General features: G+C 38.9%; 1 protein-coding gene across 2 annotated transcripts in view; it reads left to right on the forward strand.

Moving 5' to 3' along the window:
• dync2i1.S (dynein 2 intermediate chain 1 S homeolog) overlaps positions 1–17,207 on the forward strand; it is a 35,455-nt gene extending 18,248 nt beyond the window's left edge. For both annotated transcript variants that reach the window (XM_018269029.2, XM_041567359.1), the window contains exons 10-22: positions 1,844–1,955; positions 2,078–2,166; positions 2,347–2,476; positions 2,564–2,736; positions 5,035–5,197; positions 5,362–5,469; positions 6,905–6,963; positions 7,252–7,303; positions 8,000–8,060; positions 10,060–10,159; positions 12,279–12,410; positions 15,248–15,471; positions 16,485–17,207. In XM_018269029.2, coding sequence (XP_018124518.1) covers positions 1,844–1,955; positions 2,078–2,166; positions 2,347–2,476; positions 2,564–2,736; positions 5,035–5,197; positions 5,362–5,469; positions 6,905–6,963; positions 7,252–7,303; positions 8,000–8,060; positions 10,060–10,159; positions 12,279–12,410; positions 15,248–15,471; positions 16,485–16,656 — 1,575 coding nt within the window. In that variant the 3' untranslated portion in view covers positions 16,657–17,207. The remainder of the gene's footprint in view (positions 1–1,843; positions 1,956–2,077; positions 2,167–2,346; positions 2,477–2,563; positions 2,737–5,034; positions 5,198–5,361; positions 5,470–6,904; positions 6,964–7,251; positions 7,304–7,999; positions 8,061–10,059; positions 10,160–12,278; positions 12,411–15,247; positions 15,472–16,484) is intronic.
• The last annotated feature ends 2,611 nt before the right edge of the window (positions 17,208–19,818 follow it).

Consider the following 19,818-nt stretch of genomic DNA (forward strand, 5'->3'; position numbering starts at 1 on the left):
AGAAATAAATGGTGGAAAATCCAGGAAAATGTAAAATGAGGGAAATCTATTATGCATAATATATACATGGGACCACAAAACAACAATGTAAAATAAGGGAAAACTTACAATCAGGGGTTGTCATTGAGGTTCCACTATAGTTGTACAAAGGACTTTTATGTTATTTGCTTTCCACTGAACAGCCCTTAAACAAGCAATGAGATATTGTATGCACAGAATATTATTTTCCTGCATATTTACTTATGTTCATATTAAACACAGAACGAAAAGGGCTGTCTTTAAAATGCTGCTTAATAAATAGGGATGCACTGAATCTAGGATTCGGTATGGTATTCGGCTGAATGTTTCACAAAGGTGCATCCTATATCAGTGGAAACGGTTACATCCTGAATTAATCTCAGAAAAAATGCCATATTCCTTCTATTAGTAGATTCCTTTACAACTCTAATCAATGCTTTGCCACTACTGCCCATGGGGAATGCCATATAGTAATTACTGGTATTATAAATTCTGTCTCTCACTAAAGCCAGGTGAGTGAGACTAGAATTTGCATTCCCAATCTGCCACCTAGTGGCCTTTTATTAGTGTGATTTTTCTAGAGATGAATGCAACTAAAGTCTTTCTAAACAAGAAGGCCCCTGCTAAACTCATACACATATACATACAGGTATAGGATCCCTTATCCAGAAACCAGATATCCAGAAAGCTCCGAATTACGGAATGGCTGTCTCCCATAGACTCCATTTTATCCAAATAATCCAAATTTTTAAAAATTATTTCCTTTTTCTCTGTAATAATAAAACAGTAGATTGTACTTGATACCAACTAAGAAATAATTGATCCTTATTGGAACAAAACCAGCCTATTGGGTTTATTTAATGTTTAAATGAATTTCTAGTAGACTTAAGGCATGAAGACCCAAATTACGGAAAGATCCGTTATCCGGAAAACCCCAGGTCCCGAGCATTCTGGATAACAGGTCCCATACCTGTACTAATCACTATTCTCCATTTCACACTTAGAGGCCCATTTATCAAAGGTCGAATTTCGAACTCATTTGAATTTTTTTTTTAATTTGAATATACTCACAATTCAAATGGGAGGTTATTTAAGAAAAAAATTGAATGTCTAATATTCGATCTAATGGTTCCGACCCAAAAATTCGAATCATATTGGATTTGTATTTGATTCATACGAATCGAGTTTTTCTCCTGAAAAAAAAAAGAAACTCGAATGTCAGGAAGGCTATTAAAGGAGAAGGAAAGTCTTCTTCCACTTGGGGTGCCAGATGTTAGGCACCCCCAAGTGAATGTATTTACTTACCTGAAACCCCGGGCCGGTGCTCCTATCAAGCCTATGAGTAAGTGCCCACCCTTGGCACAAAACGCGCTAGGTTTGAATATGTCCTAATAAAGATTTTCTACTTTTAAATCATCTGGGCTCCTTTCTCATCTAGCAGTAAGTCTATCCCGCCTTTGTTTTAGTTTTTGCTTCAACGAATATTCCATTTAGGACTGTTTCTATGGTCGAGGTGTGACAAATCTCACATTCAAATTTACATTCGAATTTGAGGGATTAAAATTTGAATGTGTGAATTTGGACGCTCGAAAATTCGTATCCAAATCTGAATTTGCTATTTCACTCTTGATAAATCTGCCCCTTACATTATCTCTACCACCACACAGGTCAACCCCCAATCTCACTCCCCTTTAGAATGGTAAACTCTTGTATGGAATGGTAAACTGAAGGGGGAGAGTGGAACTAATGGAGTGAGATTTCAGAATGAATGCCTGCACATTGACATATCATCCTCATTGCTACTCCATCTCTATGCTTATTTCAGGCCTACGTTCAGTGCAATGAAGACAATGTTGACAGGGAAGTACAAACTGAAGAAATAGACATTGAAGAACAGTGGACTCAGCATCCAGGAGAGGGCACTGTTGTCTCCGGAGGTGATTATTGTTATACAGATGCAGTTGCCTTTGAATAACATTGTATGCAACAACCTAAACTCATTTCAAGGTGACCATTCACTTGAATCTACTCTTACTGTTGTCTCCTTTCTGAAATCCAGGGCACAAAAGTGATGCTTCCGAGAATTTGACGACCGCAGCAAAGATTGACTCCCAAAGATTAACAAGCTTTCTCCAGTCTGCCTGCCAGGTAACACCGTTTAGCCCTGTGTATAAGTGATAAGAACTTTTTTTGGTGCAAGGCTTGCTACCCAGCATGCAGTTGGTAATTGCATTACCCATCATCCTTCAATTTCTGCTATGATGCAGATTAACCAAAAGTACCATTATTCAACATTGTCTGACACTCATGCTTTCAATTGCTGCTAAGGTGATTGCAGTTCTACTTGAAGAGGATCGAGCTGAGAAACAGTCAGACTGGAATGTCCAGTCCAAAGAGCCTTGCATGTCCATCAGTGATGGCTGCTTCCAATTAAACACCAGCCTCCCATTTCTTCAAGGTAACATTTATACCTATCTTTTGCTAGTGAGCTCTTGTGCTTCTCCGCTTCTTCCCTCCCGGTAACAGTAAATAATTTTGCTTGTAGCCCGGCAGGTGTACCATTTACACTTCTCCCCAACCCAAAGGCATATGCTCCTTACACTACATGGATTATGCAAGGATCCCAGCATTGTACGTCTGGACAACAGCTATATTATCTGTGTGTGGAACGTATGGGAACCCTCTACTCCTCAAAAAGTCCTCATCTGTGATGCAGAGGTAGAAAACACGTCACTTTATATGACACAGTCCAAAGAATATCTTGTCTATTGCTAGCTGACTGTTTTCAGGCTTGTGCGATTTAGGATAGTAGCCTAGCCTTTCCCACACAAGTACACTTTAAATTCATTGTTACCTGTCACAGCTGATTGGTGACTAAGAGCAGTAACAATAGAGTATGTTGTATTGTTGGTAAACTGGAGTTGGAGATCTAGTGTAAAGGTAGCCATACACTGTAGATTTAATCTGTCGAGTCAGGCCCTTTAGACCAATTTTGTCAGTTTATCTGCCTGTGTATGGGGACATACACTATTTAACATGAAGGAGAAGAAAAGAAAAAAGTTTGACCCACATATTTGCACCCCCCCCTGTTTTAGTCAAAGGTTCCCACCATATGAATACTATTAAAACTTAACCTTTAATTATCAAGAACAAAATAGTATATGAGTGTCTAGAAAACTCCATGCATGCAGTTCTCGTGTCGGTTTGGGGCTGACCTCGGCAGAATCGGTTGCAGGCAGGACTCCGTTAATTCCTGGAATGGCATCTGAGATGTCTTTACTAGCTTAGGTAACGGTGTGGGTGGAATAGAGGGCCGGCTCTCGGACGCTCACGTGTCACTTGCATTAGGGAGTGGTGCGAGTGACCCATAGTGCCGCATTTTGTTGCTTAAGCGAGCAACCAGACATTGGCTGATTCCTATAACATCTGTATATCCCCAATACTGCAATAATTACCCAAAAGCAACCAGACTGATTCCTATAACATCTGTATATCCCCAATACCGCAATAATTACCCAAAAGCAACCAGACTGATTCCTATAACATCTGTATATCCCCAATACCGCAATAATTACCCAAAAGCAACCAGACTGATTCCTATAACATCTGTATATCCCCAATACCGCAATAATTACCCAAAAGCAACCAGACTGATTCCTATAACATCTGTATATCCCCAATACTGCAATAATTACCCAAAACCCCAGAATAGAGGATATGCGGTTTTGTGACTGAGAACAGTTACCTATTCGTGTTTTAATCCTCTGAAACCCGTCCATAAGCTGGTGACTTTGAGTCGATTCAGCTTTACTCTCCTAATGGTATTTTAACTTTGGCGTTTTCTAGACACTCTATACTATTTTATTCTTGATACTTAGAGGTTAAGATTTAATAGAAATCATATGGTGGGGACCTTTGACTGATACAGTGTGGGGTGCAAATATATGGGTCAAATGTTTTTCTTTTCTTCTACTTCATGTTATCTATATACCCTTTGACCCTGCACACCACTTTTTTGTTTTTCGTATCCCATCTAATGGAGGGTGCTGCCATCTGTTTTCTGCATATATACGCTGTGTATGGGGACCTCTGATGGGCCCACCCTATGATATCTGGCCCATTGGGTTTGATTCTCCCATTGAATGGGCTGTAGAGCCAAAGATCATTGGTATTGTCCACCTTAGGTGGGCATATTTAGGAAGAGATGTTCTAGTTTGATGACCTCCTCAATGTTATAGTGTATGCCATCTTAAAGGAACAGTTCAGTGTAAATGTAAAAACTGGGTAAATAGATAGGATGTGCAAAATAAAAAATATTTCTAATATAGTTTGTTAGTCAAAAATGCAATCTATAAAGGCTGGAGTGACTGGATGTCTAAAATAATAGCCAGAACACTACTTCCTGCTTTTCAGCTCTCTACTCTGAATTAGTCAGTGACTTGAAGGGGGGCCACATGGGACATAACTGTTCAGTGAGTTTGCAATTGATCCTCAGCATTCAGCTCTGATTCAAAAGCAACAGTTATAACTCATGTGCCCTCCCCCTCAAGTCACTGATTGGTCACTGGATGGTAATCAATCAGTGGAAAGCAAGAGAGCTGCAAAGCAGGAAGTAGTGTTCTGCCTATTATGTTACACATCCATTCACTCCAGTCTTTTATACATTACATTTTTGGCTTACTAACTATATTAGAAACATTTTTTATTTTGCACAGCCTATGTATTTACCCAGTTTTTATTTTTACACTGAACAATTCCTATAAAGCCCAGTATTGTCCACTTTAGGTGGGCATATCGGGTAGAGATCTGCTATTTTGGTGGCCTCCTTGATCATTTTGTGTATGCCGCCTTAACACAATGAAGGACCTATTCAGAACAGTCTAGATTTTTAAATACGTTTTAGTCCACATAGTTTTGAGGTACTTTTGTACTGTTATTTTCATTTTCCATTTGCCATATCTGTAATATTCTAATGTTCAGTGACTGTTTAAAATGTTGCTGTGTTTAATCCTGCAGGTAAAGTGCTGTTGTTTTAGCCCTGGCAGAGCAGCCCTAGTGTTTGCTGGAACAGTTGATGGGTCAGTGGCAGTGTGGGATCTACGGGAAGACCCCACTATGCATCATACTATGAAGATCGCTGATACAAACTGGACATTTAGATCTGCCACCTTTTCCACTGGTTGGTACCTCTTTATTCAGCAGCCTAAAAAGGACAGTGTTCCCACTTTGAAAGAAAATCACTGTTCTTAACTTGGAACCAGTCGCTGCATTGGCAGTTCTGTAATCTTATTTCACTGTGTGAATTGGCCCCATTAATATAAAGTTTTGTATGTTCAATTACAGATGGTGTTTTTACTCCGATAACCCACAGAGGCTCGGTAAGGGCAATAGAACCCGTGCCCAGTGCAGCTTATAAAGATCATGGACTATCACTGCTCTCTTCTCAGGAAGGTACAGTAAATCTCGTATTTTGCTTTTTTCAGAGATGATTTATTTATTTGTCTTCGTTGCATTGCTATTGCCACAGAGTGACACTGCAAATCAGGTTTTAAAAAAACAGAGAATGCAGGGGGTCTCACTTCAGGCATTTATTTGTGCAAATTCAACCAACTTAAAACAATTTTGTGTTGAATAAATTCATTTTTTCTCCCACAATTCAATACTTTGCCATACATCTAGTTTTTAACCCCTTACAGTGTAAATCCAATTCCATAATGGACCTATTTCATAATGGACATCCACAATTCAAAAGCTCATTAACAGTGTTTCATAATAAAGTGTAAAACAGTAAAATAGTAGAAAAGTGCATCAATCTCATGAATAACATATTAACAACATTACTCACTACCAGTGATTTCTAACTACCACCAAATTCCATAGTTATCCCTTGGATATTTTTCACCTGTAATGTAAACGGGATTACTAGAGGATTGCCAAAAAGCCAATTTATAAAGGGCTAGACGAATTACTTTGTCTTTGTGATGAATCAGGCTGATGATTTGGTAAATAAATTCCATGAACGGGGATATAATAAGGGAGAACTGCAAGGAGGATGTACTGAACTAAAACTCTAGATATATGGCAAAGTATTGAATTGTGGGAGAAAAATGGTGGGGTTTTGCACATATAGGTGTGTGGCACATTTGAGATTTTATCCTGATGAAGGGAGGTTAAAACCCCCCGAAACATTAATCTTGTTGGTGGAATATTAATAAAAAGAGGGGCCACGTCCCCGACTGCAGATAATAGTGTGTGTTTGGATTCGTGAATTTTCTTCAGTTGCTGAGGGACCTAGCCAGGTCAGTGGAGGACCAGCACCACCAATGCAGGAAAAGTGGAGTGGCGGGAGAGCGGTAGATATAACACATTACTTTGGGGCCCATTCACCAAGCTCGAGTGAAGGAATAGAGGAAAATAGTTCGATTTTCGAATGTTTTTTTTGGCTACTTCGACCATCGAATTGGCTACTTCCACTACGACCTTCGACTTCGAATCGAGCGATTCGAACTAAAAATCGTTAGACTATTCGATAATCGAAGTACTGTCTCTTTAAAAATATTTTCGACCCCCTAGTTCGCCACCTTAAACCTACTGAGGCCAAAGTTAGCCTATGGGGAAGGTCCCCATAGGCTTGCCAACACTTTTCTGATCGAAGGAAAATCCTTCGATCGATGGATTAAAATCCTTCTATCGTTGGATCGAACAAATTGCGCAAAATCCTTCGATATTCGAAGGATTTTAATTCGGCAGTCGAATACCGAGGGTTAATTAACCCTCGATATTCGACCCTAGGTAAATGTGCCCCTTTGCGTAGGCTTGTTCATTAATAAATGCCTGTGATTTAATTGTACAAATACCTTCTATAGTCTTATTTTTCATTCCACAGTCTCAGGGTTTTCCTTCCAGATAGCCTCCCTGGATGAAAGTGCACACCTTGTGCTATGGGTGAGTATCACATCATCTCATTTCCTGAACCATTCACGCTTTTATTATTTATTATTAACATGTATTTATATAGCGCCAACATATTGCGTAGATGTGATCATACAACTAAATCAAATGAATTATATACATAGAACATATGGAGTTGGTCAGACCTGCTAAGATTCTATGCAACGATATGATGATGCATCAGGGGTATAAAATGGGATAATTTTTCTCTTTTCTTTTAGCATAATCCCTCCTATGTAACTAGTTATCATTTTGGCTGCCATACATCTCCTATTATTGCAGGTGGTGGTGGAGCTTAGGAAAGTGGATTTGGCAGGCTCACAGAATGATTTAGGTAAGTACATGCAGTGTAATTAGCAAAGACAGGCACTTCCGTAACAGAGCTTACAACTTCACCAAAAGCTTTATCGATAATGGGGCTCATTTAGAAACATTGGGCAAATTTGCATCTGGACAGTAACCCTTTTCAACCAATCGGTGAATCGCTGCAGGTTGAACAGTGAAAGCATTCACCTAAGTTACTGCCAGGTGCAAAGTTACCCAGTGTTTATAAATGACTCCCAGTGAGTATAAATAGTACAAGTTAAATATAATTGTAAACAACATTCACATGGATACACATATTAAAATTTTGAAAGGGTTTTAATGTTATATGTTAATATAATTGGAACTGAAAGCAATATTTGCATATCCATTTCTGTTCTCTGGTTCTTCCAACAGTGTCGTGAAGTCAGTTCTCCACCAGGTCTATTAATAAAATAAATACAGTGTGTGTGTGTGTATATATATATATATATATATATATATATATATATATATATATATATATATATATATATATATATATATATATATATATATATATATATAAATTAGAAATTAAAAGGACACCTCTTAAAACATGCTGATTTTTCTCAAACATATGTACACCAGGACAAAACAATTTTGATGACAGTTATGTTTTTGCACTAAATCTGCCCCTCACTTTATGTAGTATGAACAGATTTGAACACTTCCTTGTATTTCCTAGGTTTAATACCCGGAGGGAAAATAAAATTGGTCCATAGCTCCTCAATACATCTTGATAGCAAGTAAGTGAGCATCGATTTCCTAGCCATAAAATGTTTGTTCCTACATGCTGTTATAAGGAGCTGTAGTAGGAACGGCTAAGTGTTGCTGTGGTGATTTTGGGATCCATATTGGCCTTTTCATTTCTGTTGTGACCGTGTTCTCTTTTAGGCCACAAAAATGTACACGCTGCTGTCTCTTGTTGACTCTTGGATTCCATGAACATGCATGAAAAATTTTAAAAGTCCTCACGAACACTATGTGACACACACAAGTTAGTGGTTCTTTCATGTCTCACAGCTGACATACATAATGTCTCATACAGCAGCCATTTACATCCAGGGGAGATAATTGGCAAAAAAGCATTATAGTTGCAGGCTTAAAGTCCTTAAAGGGCACCTATCACAGCCAAACTCAAACACATATTAACAATCTGACCATTACAAGCTAAACACGTTTAATCAAACTACATATATAGTTTTTGAAAAAACTGCAGGTTTTAAAAAAATCCCTTACTTTGTCGAATGGGTTCTTTCACTGAGGGAGGCCATACTGAGACTATAACAGAAACTCTAATATGCAAATTTCAGGAACATGCTCAAATTGTAACACTGCTTTGAGTATTCTACCCAGAATGCCTTGTTTTAGTAAACTCCTCCACTAGAAGTATCAGATTTCCCTATCTTGTCCCCTGCTGGTAAAGTCATTATGCAAATGAAGGGCACACACTAACGTCCAGCAGGTGGCAGCACTACTGAACAGCAGCTAACACACAGGTTTGGCTGATTTGAAAATAGCTTAGAAGGGTTGATAAGCAAGCAAGGAATTTCAACTGAGCATGTGCGAGATTTCAGAGCTACAGTTGGCTGGGAAGATATAGGTAGGAGGAGCCAGTGAAATCCAAGATGGCTGCCTCAGCTAGAACTGCAGGGGAGATAGGGGAGATCTTGCAGAAGGAATAGTGAGCTGATGATTTACATTATACAAACAATTCTAACTGTTTTAAAAATCAGATTTCTTGAACTTTAGTGTATTTACTTAGTAAATGATTTTGGTCATGATTGGTGCCCTTTAAAGGAGAAGGAAATGTTAAATCTAGGGATGCACTGAATCCAGGATTTGATTCGGGATTCGGCCAGGATTCTGCCTTTTTCAGCAGGATTCAGATTCGGCCGAATCCTTCTGCCAGGCCAAGCTAAATCAGAATCCTAATTTGCATATGCAAATTAAAGGCGGGAGGGAAATTGTGTGACTTTTTGTCACTAAACAAGGAAGTAAAAAATGTTTTCCCCTTCCCACCCCTAATTTGCATATGCAAATTAGGATTCAGGTTTGGTATTCCGCCTTGTCTTTTGTGAAGGATTCGGGGGTTCAGCTGAATCCAAAATAGTGGAGTCGGTGCAATCCTATTTAAAACTAAGTAAGGTCTATATGATTACACTAGTTAACCCTCAAAGTAATGCTGCTCTGGGTCCTCTGTTACAAAGAAACACCTCATTTTTGTCCTTCTATTATGTACTCATGGGCTTCTGTATCAGACTTCCTGTTTTCATCTCAAACCTCCAGGGCTTGGGCTTGAGCATGCTCAGTTTGCTCCTTTCCCTGCAGGGAGGCTGCAGTAATCTGAGCTCAGAGCTATGAGTGAGCAGGGAGAGACTCGGGCAGGAAGTGATGTCACAGCAAGCTAATATGGCAGCTGATATCCTAAAGAAATAGAGAGCTTCTAGAGCTGTTTACTCATGCATAGAAAAGCACAATGTTCTAGCTTGCACTGTTGTGGCTAATCTATTGGCAATAAACTGCCTTGGTAGCTTTCCTTCTCATTTCATCACCAGACCTGTAAATTCAGGTGAATGACTGAAGGGTTGTTATAAGATACCATAGACAGTCACTATTCGTTGGCTCAGTGGGAGCTGTTTGGGGCTTTATGTACTTGCAACGCAAGGGCTTATTTTAGATCTCAATTCAGACCTGAAGATCAACTCATAAAACTTTTTTTTTTTTTACACTTTATTTTTTTAGTTTTTTCTCCAAAGATGTCTTATCCCTGGGGGTCCCCCAGACCCTGAATATAAAGTTTCTGCCTCAGGACTCCAATCATTTTGTTATTGGAACAGATATTGTAAGTGTTCTGTTAAATTGATATTATCCATTATATAGTGCTATTATGGTCTACACTGCTTTACAATGATCATTCATATTATTATGGGGCAGATTTATTAAGAGTTGAATTGAAAATTGAATTAGAATTTTCGAATTTTTTTATGGTCAAAACTCTCAAATTCAAATTTTGAATTATCCAAACTCGATTCGAATTTTAATTTGAATGCGAATTTCGAGGTTTATCAAACTCTGGCCCTTTAAAAATTCGAATTTGACTATTCGCCACCTAAAACCTGCCGAGTTCATGTATAAGTCAATCGTAGAGGTCCAGGAACCAATTTGGACATGTTACTAGCTTTCCTGACGGAAAATAACCCCCCCAATCAAATTTCGAGTATATTCAAATTTATTAGAGTTAAAAAAAAAACATGAATTCGAAATTCGACCTTTGATAAATGTGCCTCCCCATGTAGTGTATTTTATTTACCCTTACATGGATATGAGAGGGGGAAATTTATTGTGTAGACAGGACACGTCTTCTCCGTATAATTAAATTAATGCATGTAGATGGGAGCTGCCATTTTGTTTTTGTTTGACAGTTTAGGGAACAGTATATTGTGTGCAGAGAAATTCCTTCCCCGTCCATTTCTGTTTATACATGGGCTTGTATTATTATTGCTTGTATTTGTAGATGCAATCTTTATATAATATTATAACATTATCACATACGTGTAACGGTGCCAGATTGGTCATAATTACATGCAACAGTTGTACTGATATCAATGTAGAGAACCCCACCAAAACAGCATGGCAGCTCTCACCTCTAATGTATAAATGCTAGGGATTCACCAAATTCACTATTTAGAATTCGGCGAATCCTCGAATCCTTTGTGAAAGATTTAGCCGAATACCGAACCCAATCCGAATCTGAATTTGCATATGCAAAATTAAGAGCGGCAAAGGAAAAAAATGGGGGAACAGTTTTTTTTACTTCCTTTGTGACGAAAAGTCACGTGATTTCCCTTCCCTCCCCTAATTTGATTTTTTGGGTGGTCTGGAGCAAGGATTCAGTCGAACCAAGCTGAAAAAGGCTGAATCCTATCCGAATCCCGAACCGAATTCTGAACTGAATCCTGGATTCGGTGCATCCCTAATAAATGCATATATATTCAGAATATATTCACATAATAGACTGTGCCATAACAATTCTCTTTACCGTCATAACATTGTTAATGTTTGAAAGATAAATGTTATTTAGACTATTTACTAGGGATGCACTGAATCTACTATTTGGAATTCAGACGAATCCCGAATCCTTGGTGAAAGATTCTGCCGAACCGAATCCCGAACCAAATCCTGGATTCGGTGCATCCCTAATAAATGCATATAAATTCAGACTATATTCACATAATAGTCTGTGCCATAACCTTCTCTTTACCATCCAAGAGAGTTGTAGTTAAACAGGAACAGGCCAAACTGCAGGTTAACTGCTCAAACTTCTGTGTTTATTCTCAGGCTGCCTCACAGGACTCGAAGCATGTAGTGCTGAGAATAAACACAGAAGTTTGAGCAGTTAACCTGCAGTTTCGCCTGTTCTTGTTTAACTACAACTCTCTTGGATAATATTGCTGCACCCTCGGCGGAGGTGCTAACAAGAATTCGGCTACAAAAACGTCCGGCTTTTAAAGGTAACTGTCACACACAATTTACATTTGCTTCTCTTTACCATCATAACATTTGTTAATGTTTGAAAGATAAATGTTATTTAAGACTATTTTTAACTAGGGATGCACCGAACCCACTATTTGGAATTCAGACGAATCCCGGAATCCTTGGTGAAAGATTCGGCCGAATACAGAATCTGAATCTTAATTTGCATATGCAAATAAGGGTCAGAAAGTGGAAAAATTCTTCTTTTGTGATGAAAAGTCATGTGATTTCTTTACTGCCCCTAATTTACATATGCAAATTAGGATTCGGTTCGGCCAGGCACAAAGATTCGGGCGAATCCAAATCCTGTTGAAAAATGCTGAATCCTGGCTGAGTCCCGAACAGAATCCTGGATTCGGTGCCTCCCTATTTTTAACATTAAGATGACATTTATGATTATATTTACAATGCTAATTTTTCCCCACCAGGGCATTGTAGTACGAGGCACACGATATGGATTAACAGAACCATCAAAGCAGTATCAGCCTCGACATGGAAAGCTGACACCATCCAAGGTCACGGCCATCGACTTCTCACCTTTTGGCGCACCTGCATTTCTGGTATGACAGCAAGGGAAATGCTACAGTATAAATGAATATGCATCAAATTCAGGTTTTGGTTGGGCACATCCTATGAGCCGAATGCTGAATGTTCAACCAAACTGAACAAATTAGAATTTTTAAATTTACTGTTTCTGTTTTAGATTTAAAGTGGACCCGTCACCTACACATAAAAAGCTGCAAAATTAAAGCCCTTTGCAAATTAAATATGAAACACAAATTCTATTTTTCATTAAAACATCCATACGTGTTATAACGCTGTTTGAATATCTGAACTGTCAATCAAATATCTGCCCCGCCTCTGTGCTTGAGGCATAGAGGTGGGGCAATCTTTTACTTTTACTTTCCAATCAGAACTTTCTACATTTCACTGCACTTCTTACATTTCCCCTTCCCTCCTCAGGCTCTATAATTATGTAGGGCATTAGATTCTCAATTCTGGTGCATACAAAAGATTTTGGGATGATACACAATTTGTCTTAATAACAGTGTATCAAAATGGCGCCTGCCTGCTTGTTGTGATTGTGTAATTCCAAGACTGAAGAAAACAAAATTTAAATAATAAATATACCGTAGTTTATTTTGCTCATCTAACATGATAGAAAAGAATTTGGAATTATTTCTTAGGGTGACAGGTCCCCTTTAAATTAGGCTTCATATTCAGTAAGCCGTTCAGCTGAATTTTTCTCTGGAGGATTTAGTATTCAGCCAAATTAAAGAAACAATGTTTTCCTTATGCATCCCTTATATTAGGATAGCATCAGTGAAAAAAGCTGGTGTCTATAGGACATATGTACACTGTACTAATGACCATAGGGACAAAAGGACATGGCATTCTGCTACCCACATTAAAGGAAAAGCAACACCAAAACATGAAAGTGTTTTAAAGGAATGACAATATAATGTACTGTTGCGCTGTACTGGTAAAACTTGTGCGGTTGCTTCAAGAAACACAACTATAGTTTATATAAACAGGCTGCTGTGTAGCCATGGGGGCAGCCATTCAAGCACAGGATATACAGTAGATAACAGATAAGTACTACTATAGTTTATATAAACAAGCTGCTGTGTAGCCATGGGGACAGCCATTCAAGCACAGGATACACAGTAGATAACAGATAAGTACTACTATAGTTTATATAAACAAGCTGCTGTGTAGCCATGGGGGCAGCCATTCAAGCACAGGATACACAGTAGATAATAGATAAGTACTACTATAGTTTATATAAACAAGCTGCTGTGTAGCCATGGGGGCAGCCATTCAAGCACAGGATACACAGTAGATAACAGATAAGTACTACTATAGTTTATATAAACAAGCTGCTGTGTAGCCATGGGGGCAGCCATTCAAGCACAGGATACACAGTAGATAACAGATAAGTACTACTATAGTTTATATAAACAAGCTGCTGTGTAGCCATGGGGGCAGCCATTTAAGCACAGGATACACAATGTAATTCTAACTACAACTTTCTAGTATACAATCTTTATAAAATGTAACTGGTTTTAAAGCGGTTTGTAAATGTAATTTAAAAGCGTTATATGTCTGGCTATCCTCTGTACTCCTGGCTCTGACTTGTGAAACAGTGTAGCAGAAGCAACTATGAAACAAACCTAGAGGAGAACAGTAGACAGAGACAGTAGAACCCCCATTTTACGTTTTTCAGGGGACCAGGAAAAAATTATCTAAAATCTGGGAAAAATGTAAAATCAGGGAAATGTGTTAAAGGAACTTTTTCTTCAATACTGAAAGGATATAAGCACAGGAATCGGGTTTACTTGGAGATACAGTATTTAGTGTGTTAATAACAAGGGTTAAACATTGCAGTGTTAATGTTACACTATGGGGGGCTTGTGCAAGACTCTCTGTCAGTCACATACAAAACCTAAAAGTGATTGGTGCAGGACTGTATAAGGGACAGACTAATTGGAATTGACCATTTACAGGCAGAACCAAGGCAAAATATACATCTGGTTAGTATTTTAAACCTCTTTATTTGACCAATAATAACAATCACAGGAGACAAACAGTAATTTCTGGGAACATCAGGACAAAATATTTATGGAAAATCCGGGAAAACATGATCTAAAATCAGGGAAATACACCCATTGAAATGCATTATAAATTGGTGGGATCACAAATAAAAAATGTAAAATGCGGGAAAACGTAAAATCAGGGGACTTAAAGGGCATGTAAAGGCAAAAAAATATAATCCCATTTTTAATTTCTTTAATGAAAAAGAAACCTATCTCCAATATACTTTAATTAAAAAATGTGTACCGTTTTTATAAGAAACCTGACAGAATGAGGCAGATACCACTTTCAATAGCAACTGCATTTACAAACAACTTTAAGGGTAGGGACACACTGGGCGATTTGGGTAGATTTAGTCGCCTGGCGACTAAACGCAGCGACTTTTCACCCCGAATGCTTCCCCTCGCTCTGCGCCTGGCTAGAATAAAAAATCGCCTGCGCTAATCACACGCGGCGATTCGTTTTCCGAAGTCGCCCGAAGTTGCCTCACGAGGAAACTTCGGGCGACTTCGGAAAACGAATCGCCGCGTGTGATTAGCGCAGGCGATTTTTCATTTTAGCCAGGCGCAGAGCGAGGGGAAGCATTCGGGGAAGATTGGTCGTGGAAAGTCGCGGCGATTAGTCGCCAGCCGACTAAATCTCCCCAAATCGCCCAGTGTGTCCCAGCCCTAAAACCAGTGAATGTATAATGACCGTATGTTGGAAAGCTGCTTAGAATGACATTTTATTGATTTCATTAGGTAAACAACCTGCATAATTATCCCCATTATCTGATAATCTCTCTTTGTTCTGTTTCATAAAGGCAGGGTGCTCTGATGGGTGTATAAGACTGCATAGCCTGGGTGCAGAGTTTCCCATCATGCAGTGGAGCAACAGCACTGGCGGCCAATCAGTCGCTGCGCTGCAATGGTCACTAACAAGGCCCACTGTGTTCTTCGTTCTGGATGCTGCTTTCTGCATATACATTTGGGACCTGATGAAGAATGATTTGCAACCCGTAGCCAAAGAGACCGCGCAGTTAGATCAGTAAGTACAGCACAAGACTCGCCTTTGATTGCTTGAAAGCAGATGCAGGGAAAAGCTGTTCTTTCTCTGTTCTGCAAGCAGAATATAATAGCAAATACTGAGATTATAAAGTTCATTAAAGGCCGGCTATTAAAGGAGAAGGAAAGGCTAAAACTAAGTAAGCTTTATCAGAAAGGTCTATATAAATACACCAGTAAACCCTCAAAGTAATGCTGCTCTGAGTCCTCTGTCAAAAGAAACACAGCATTTCTTTCCTTCTATTGTGTACTCATGGACTTCTGTATCAGACTTCAGCATAAACCTCCCAGGCTAGGGCTTGAGCATGCTCAGTTTGCTCCTCTCTCCCTCCTCCCCTCTCTGCTGTAATCCGAGGTCAAGGCTATGAGTGAGCAGGGAGAGGCTCAGGCAGGAAGTAATGTCACACCAAGCTAATATGGCAGCTGCTATCCTAAACAAACAGAGATAGCTTCTAGAGCTGTTTACTCAGGTATGGTAAAGCGTTCTGTAGAATAAATATAGTCTTATAGCTTGCACTATTGTGGCTAATCTATTGGCAATAAACGGCCTCTGTAGTTGAGTCCTGCATCGAGTCGGGTACCTGCGGGTTTACCCGCAAAACCTGCGGGTTGCAGATAGAGGTTTTGGGAGCAGGTATAAACGTGGGTTGGCGGTTTTCTGGTTTTCCGCATTTGCAGGTCTTCTCAATAGCGTTTTTTTTTCTGATGACGCCAACTTCTAATGATGTCACTTCCGGTTTACGACAGCACGTCCTGTTTCTTGATGGGTTGCGGATAAGGTACTTGCTGGTCGGGTAGCAGGTCCAAGCAGGTAAGTATACGGATGCGGGTTGCGGATCGCGGTTCGGGTTTAACATATTAGTCCCGTGCAGGACTCTACCCTGTAACTTTCCTTCTTCTTTAAGGGTTAATATTAGAATTCAGGAAGCTTCACCCATCATCTGTCTTTAAAATCCAACGTGTCTTTACCCACTAATTTCCATTCTTTTCCAACAGAATACTGTGCATGGCCACGCTGGGTGAACCAGAGAAGAACAATGGCCTAACAGGACTGGCATTGGCAAAGGCTTCTGGGAAAGTGGACATCCAGTATATTAAGAAGATATGGGCTAAGTGCCAGACAGGGGAGATGGAGAAGCTACAACTCCTTCTGCATGAGATATTATAGCAAAAAATTTTATAGTTTGCCAAGCATACTTCATGTGCAGTTCTGTGTATGATTCCAAACCATGTGTTTGTTTGTTAGCTTTGTAAATATTTAAATATTTTTGGCAATTCTTTATGTTGTGCTGGCACTTATGGAAGGAGCATTGAGCTGATAAAACCCAGCAGCTGTAGTAGGGGATGCTGGTAGATGTAGCATAAAGCAACTGATAGTGATAGATTATAAGAAACACAGAAGGGTTTGATGTGGCAGTTGGCTTGTTATAATGAGGTGGGGGGGGTGGTATCCCATCAGAACTCTGACCTCCCAAGTACCATGGGGCAGATTTTCTCACATTTAGGTATGTTCCCCTCATTATCAGGAACTTTGGGGAAATCATTGCCAATAGACTCGCTATAGAATGGTGTATAACATTGCATCCCAAAGGGGAGTGGGCCATGGTGATACTATTTAAAGGGGAACTACCGCTAAAATGAAAATTTAATATAAGCTTCCTCAAGTTAATCTTTCTAAATACAATGAATTAAAAATTCTGCACCATTTCTGATATAATCACGTTTATATTCACTATCCCTCTCTCAGCATCGATTTCTCTTCATTTTCTCTTCATGCAGCAGTTGGGTGAATGATCCAATATATCTTATAGGGGGGCTTCCTTTCCTAGCAGATGAATTAGAGCTCACTCAAATAACTGATTCCAGTACAAACAAAATCTAACAAAATAACTGCCTTTTGCACAAATTTTGCATGTAGAGAGACCTGATGTCTGGTGATTTTAATAGAATGAGCTCTAATACATCTTCTAGGCAAAAGGAGCCCCCCTATAAGATATATTGGATCTAACTCAATGAATATCTGACACCCAACTGCTGCATGAAGACAGAACGAAGAGAAACAGATGTTAATAGAGGGATAGTGAAGATAAACTTGATTATTTCAGAAACGGTACAAAAGTAAAAAATGTTTTCCCGTCCCACCCCTAATTTGCATATGCAAATTTGCATATGCAAATTCGGATTCGGTTTGGTATTTTGGCTTCATACAGAAACAATATTCATATGTGCATTAAACTGTACTAGGGTTGGTGGACTTCAATAACTTTTGCTTCTTAAGCCCTCATTTGGGGTTTTATGGTAAAGGCCCCCTTTTTAGGAGAAGGAAAGGCTAAAACTAAGTAAGCTTTATCAGAAAGATCCACCTAAATATACCAGTAACCCCTCAAAGAAATGCTGCTCTGAGTCCTCTGTCAAAAGAAACACCACATTTCTTTCCTTCTATTGTGTATGGGCTTCTGTATCAGACTTCCTGTTTTCAACATAAGCCTCCAGGGCTAGGGCTTGAGCATGCTCAGTTTGCTCCTCTCTCCCTCCCTCCCTCCTCCCCTCCCTGCTGGAATCTTAGCACTAATGCAGATTTGCACTTGTTATAGTAAAAGTGCCCTCGGATGGTACAAGCTGAGCTTAGAGACTTCTGCTCTTCGTGGGTGGGACTGCAGTGATATGGTAAGTTCCTGTCAGTATATACAGTATGTTATTTGCTTTGCACTTGCATAGATTATTATTTTTATATCACCAGCAATTGATGTTATTGGACTGTATGAGTCACATGCACCAGTCACCAATGAAACCGCAAAACTATTTGTTAAATATGTTGTACTATTGATTATTTTTAGAGGAAATTAACAATTTATAACAGTTTTATGAACTATTTTTATATCATTCAACTGAAATCTGTATAAAATATCTGCATATAAAAACTTAAATAAATTAAAAAAAAAAAAAATTTGTGTTTTAACTCAGCGCAGGTCTACATAGATAATTGTTATGCTGCCGCCTGAGATTTTGGTAAGTGCATTAATGAAGGCAGCTCCCAGTTGCTAGACACCCCCATGGTTCTAGTTACTTACTTCTGAATCCTGGACCAGTCCTTCTCTCCTTCAAAAAAAAAAATGGACCTACCTAGGGTATTTTATGCTTCTTATAGGGCATTATACATCTTATATCTTCAGTAAGGTGGAGAGAAATACTGTGGGCAGATTTATCAAGGGTCGAATTGAAAATTCTAATTTTCTAGTTTTTTATGGTCAAAACTGTCAAATTCTACTAGGGAGTTACTCGAATTCAATTCAGATTTTCAAAACTTTGAATTAGATTTTCGAGATTTATCATATACTCTGCATACTCTGGCCCTTTAAGAACTCAATTTCGACTATTCACCACCCAAAACCTGCCGAATTGCTGTTTTAAGTCAATGGGAGACGTCCAGGGATCAATTTGGAGTTGTTTGCAGCCTTCCTGACATTCGAATCGAGTTTTTGAAATTCAAATCAAAATCAATTCGAGTTTTCAGGTTGATCTTATTCACCCAAGTTTAAAAAATTTGATTTTTATAATAAATTTCGATTTGGTTTAATTTAGAGTTCATTTGAGTTTAAGGGACTTTATATAAACTTGCATGAATTCGAAATTCGATCTTTGATAAATGTGCCTCTATGTGTCGTGTCCATTTTACAAATTTGTCGACTGTGTTTCCATACTTACACCAGCCTTTAAAAAAAAGGTTTCTTCAAGCAGCCATGTATCAAATATATGGGAGACAGTTACCAGCTGCTAGGAGTAAAACAGAGCTAAATGTACATCCAACTCCCAGTAGACGTCGGAGTCCATCTGAACAACGCTAAGGTAACGGAGCATTAGTGACAACCGCCATGGATATATTAAATATTTTATATTTTATTGTCCATTTAAAAACATAACATGCTGGAGGAACCATAATACAATTTGCGGCGTTACGCCACTTCCTCGGAAGGGATCACATGACCCATACAGGTGTGTATCTCCAACACTACATTATATTTGTATTATTTTTTTGTTAATTTTTTGGTGTTACTGTACCTTTAAGGGGACACAAACATTTATTTTGTACCAACTTGCAGTGGCTGTGAAGAATCCTTCAGAATACAAGTGCAAACTAGGAATGCACTGAATCCACTATTTTGGATTTGGCCGAACCCCCGAATCCTTCACAAAAGATTCGGCCGCATATGCAAATTAGGTGTAGGAAGGGGAAAACATTTTTACTTCCTTGTTTTGTGACAAAGTCACGTGATTTCCCTTCCGCCCCTAATTTGCATATGCAAATTCTGATTCAGTTCGGCCTGGCAGA

The sequence above is a fragment of the Xenopus laevis genome, chromosome 6S, assembly GCF_017654675.1.
Source record: "Xenopus laevis strain J_2021 chromosome 6S, Xenopus_laevis_v10.1, whole genome shotgun sequence".
Lineage (NCBI taxonomy): Eukaryota > Metazoa > Chordata > Amphibia > Anura > Pipidae > Xenopus > Xenopus laevis.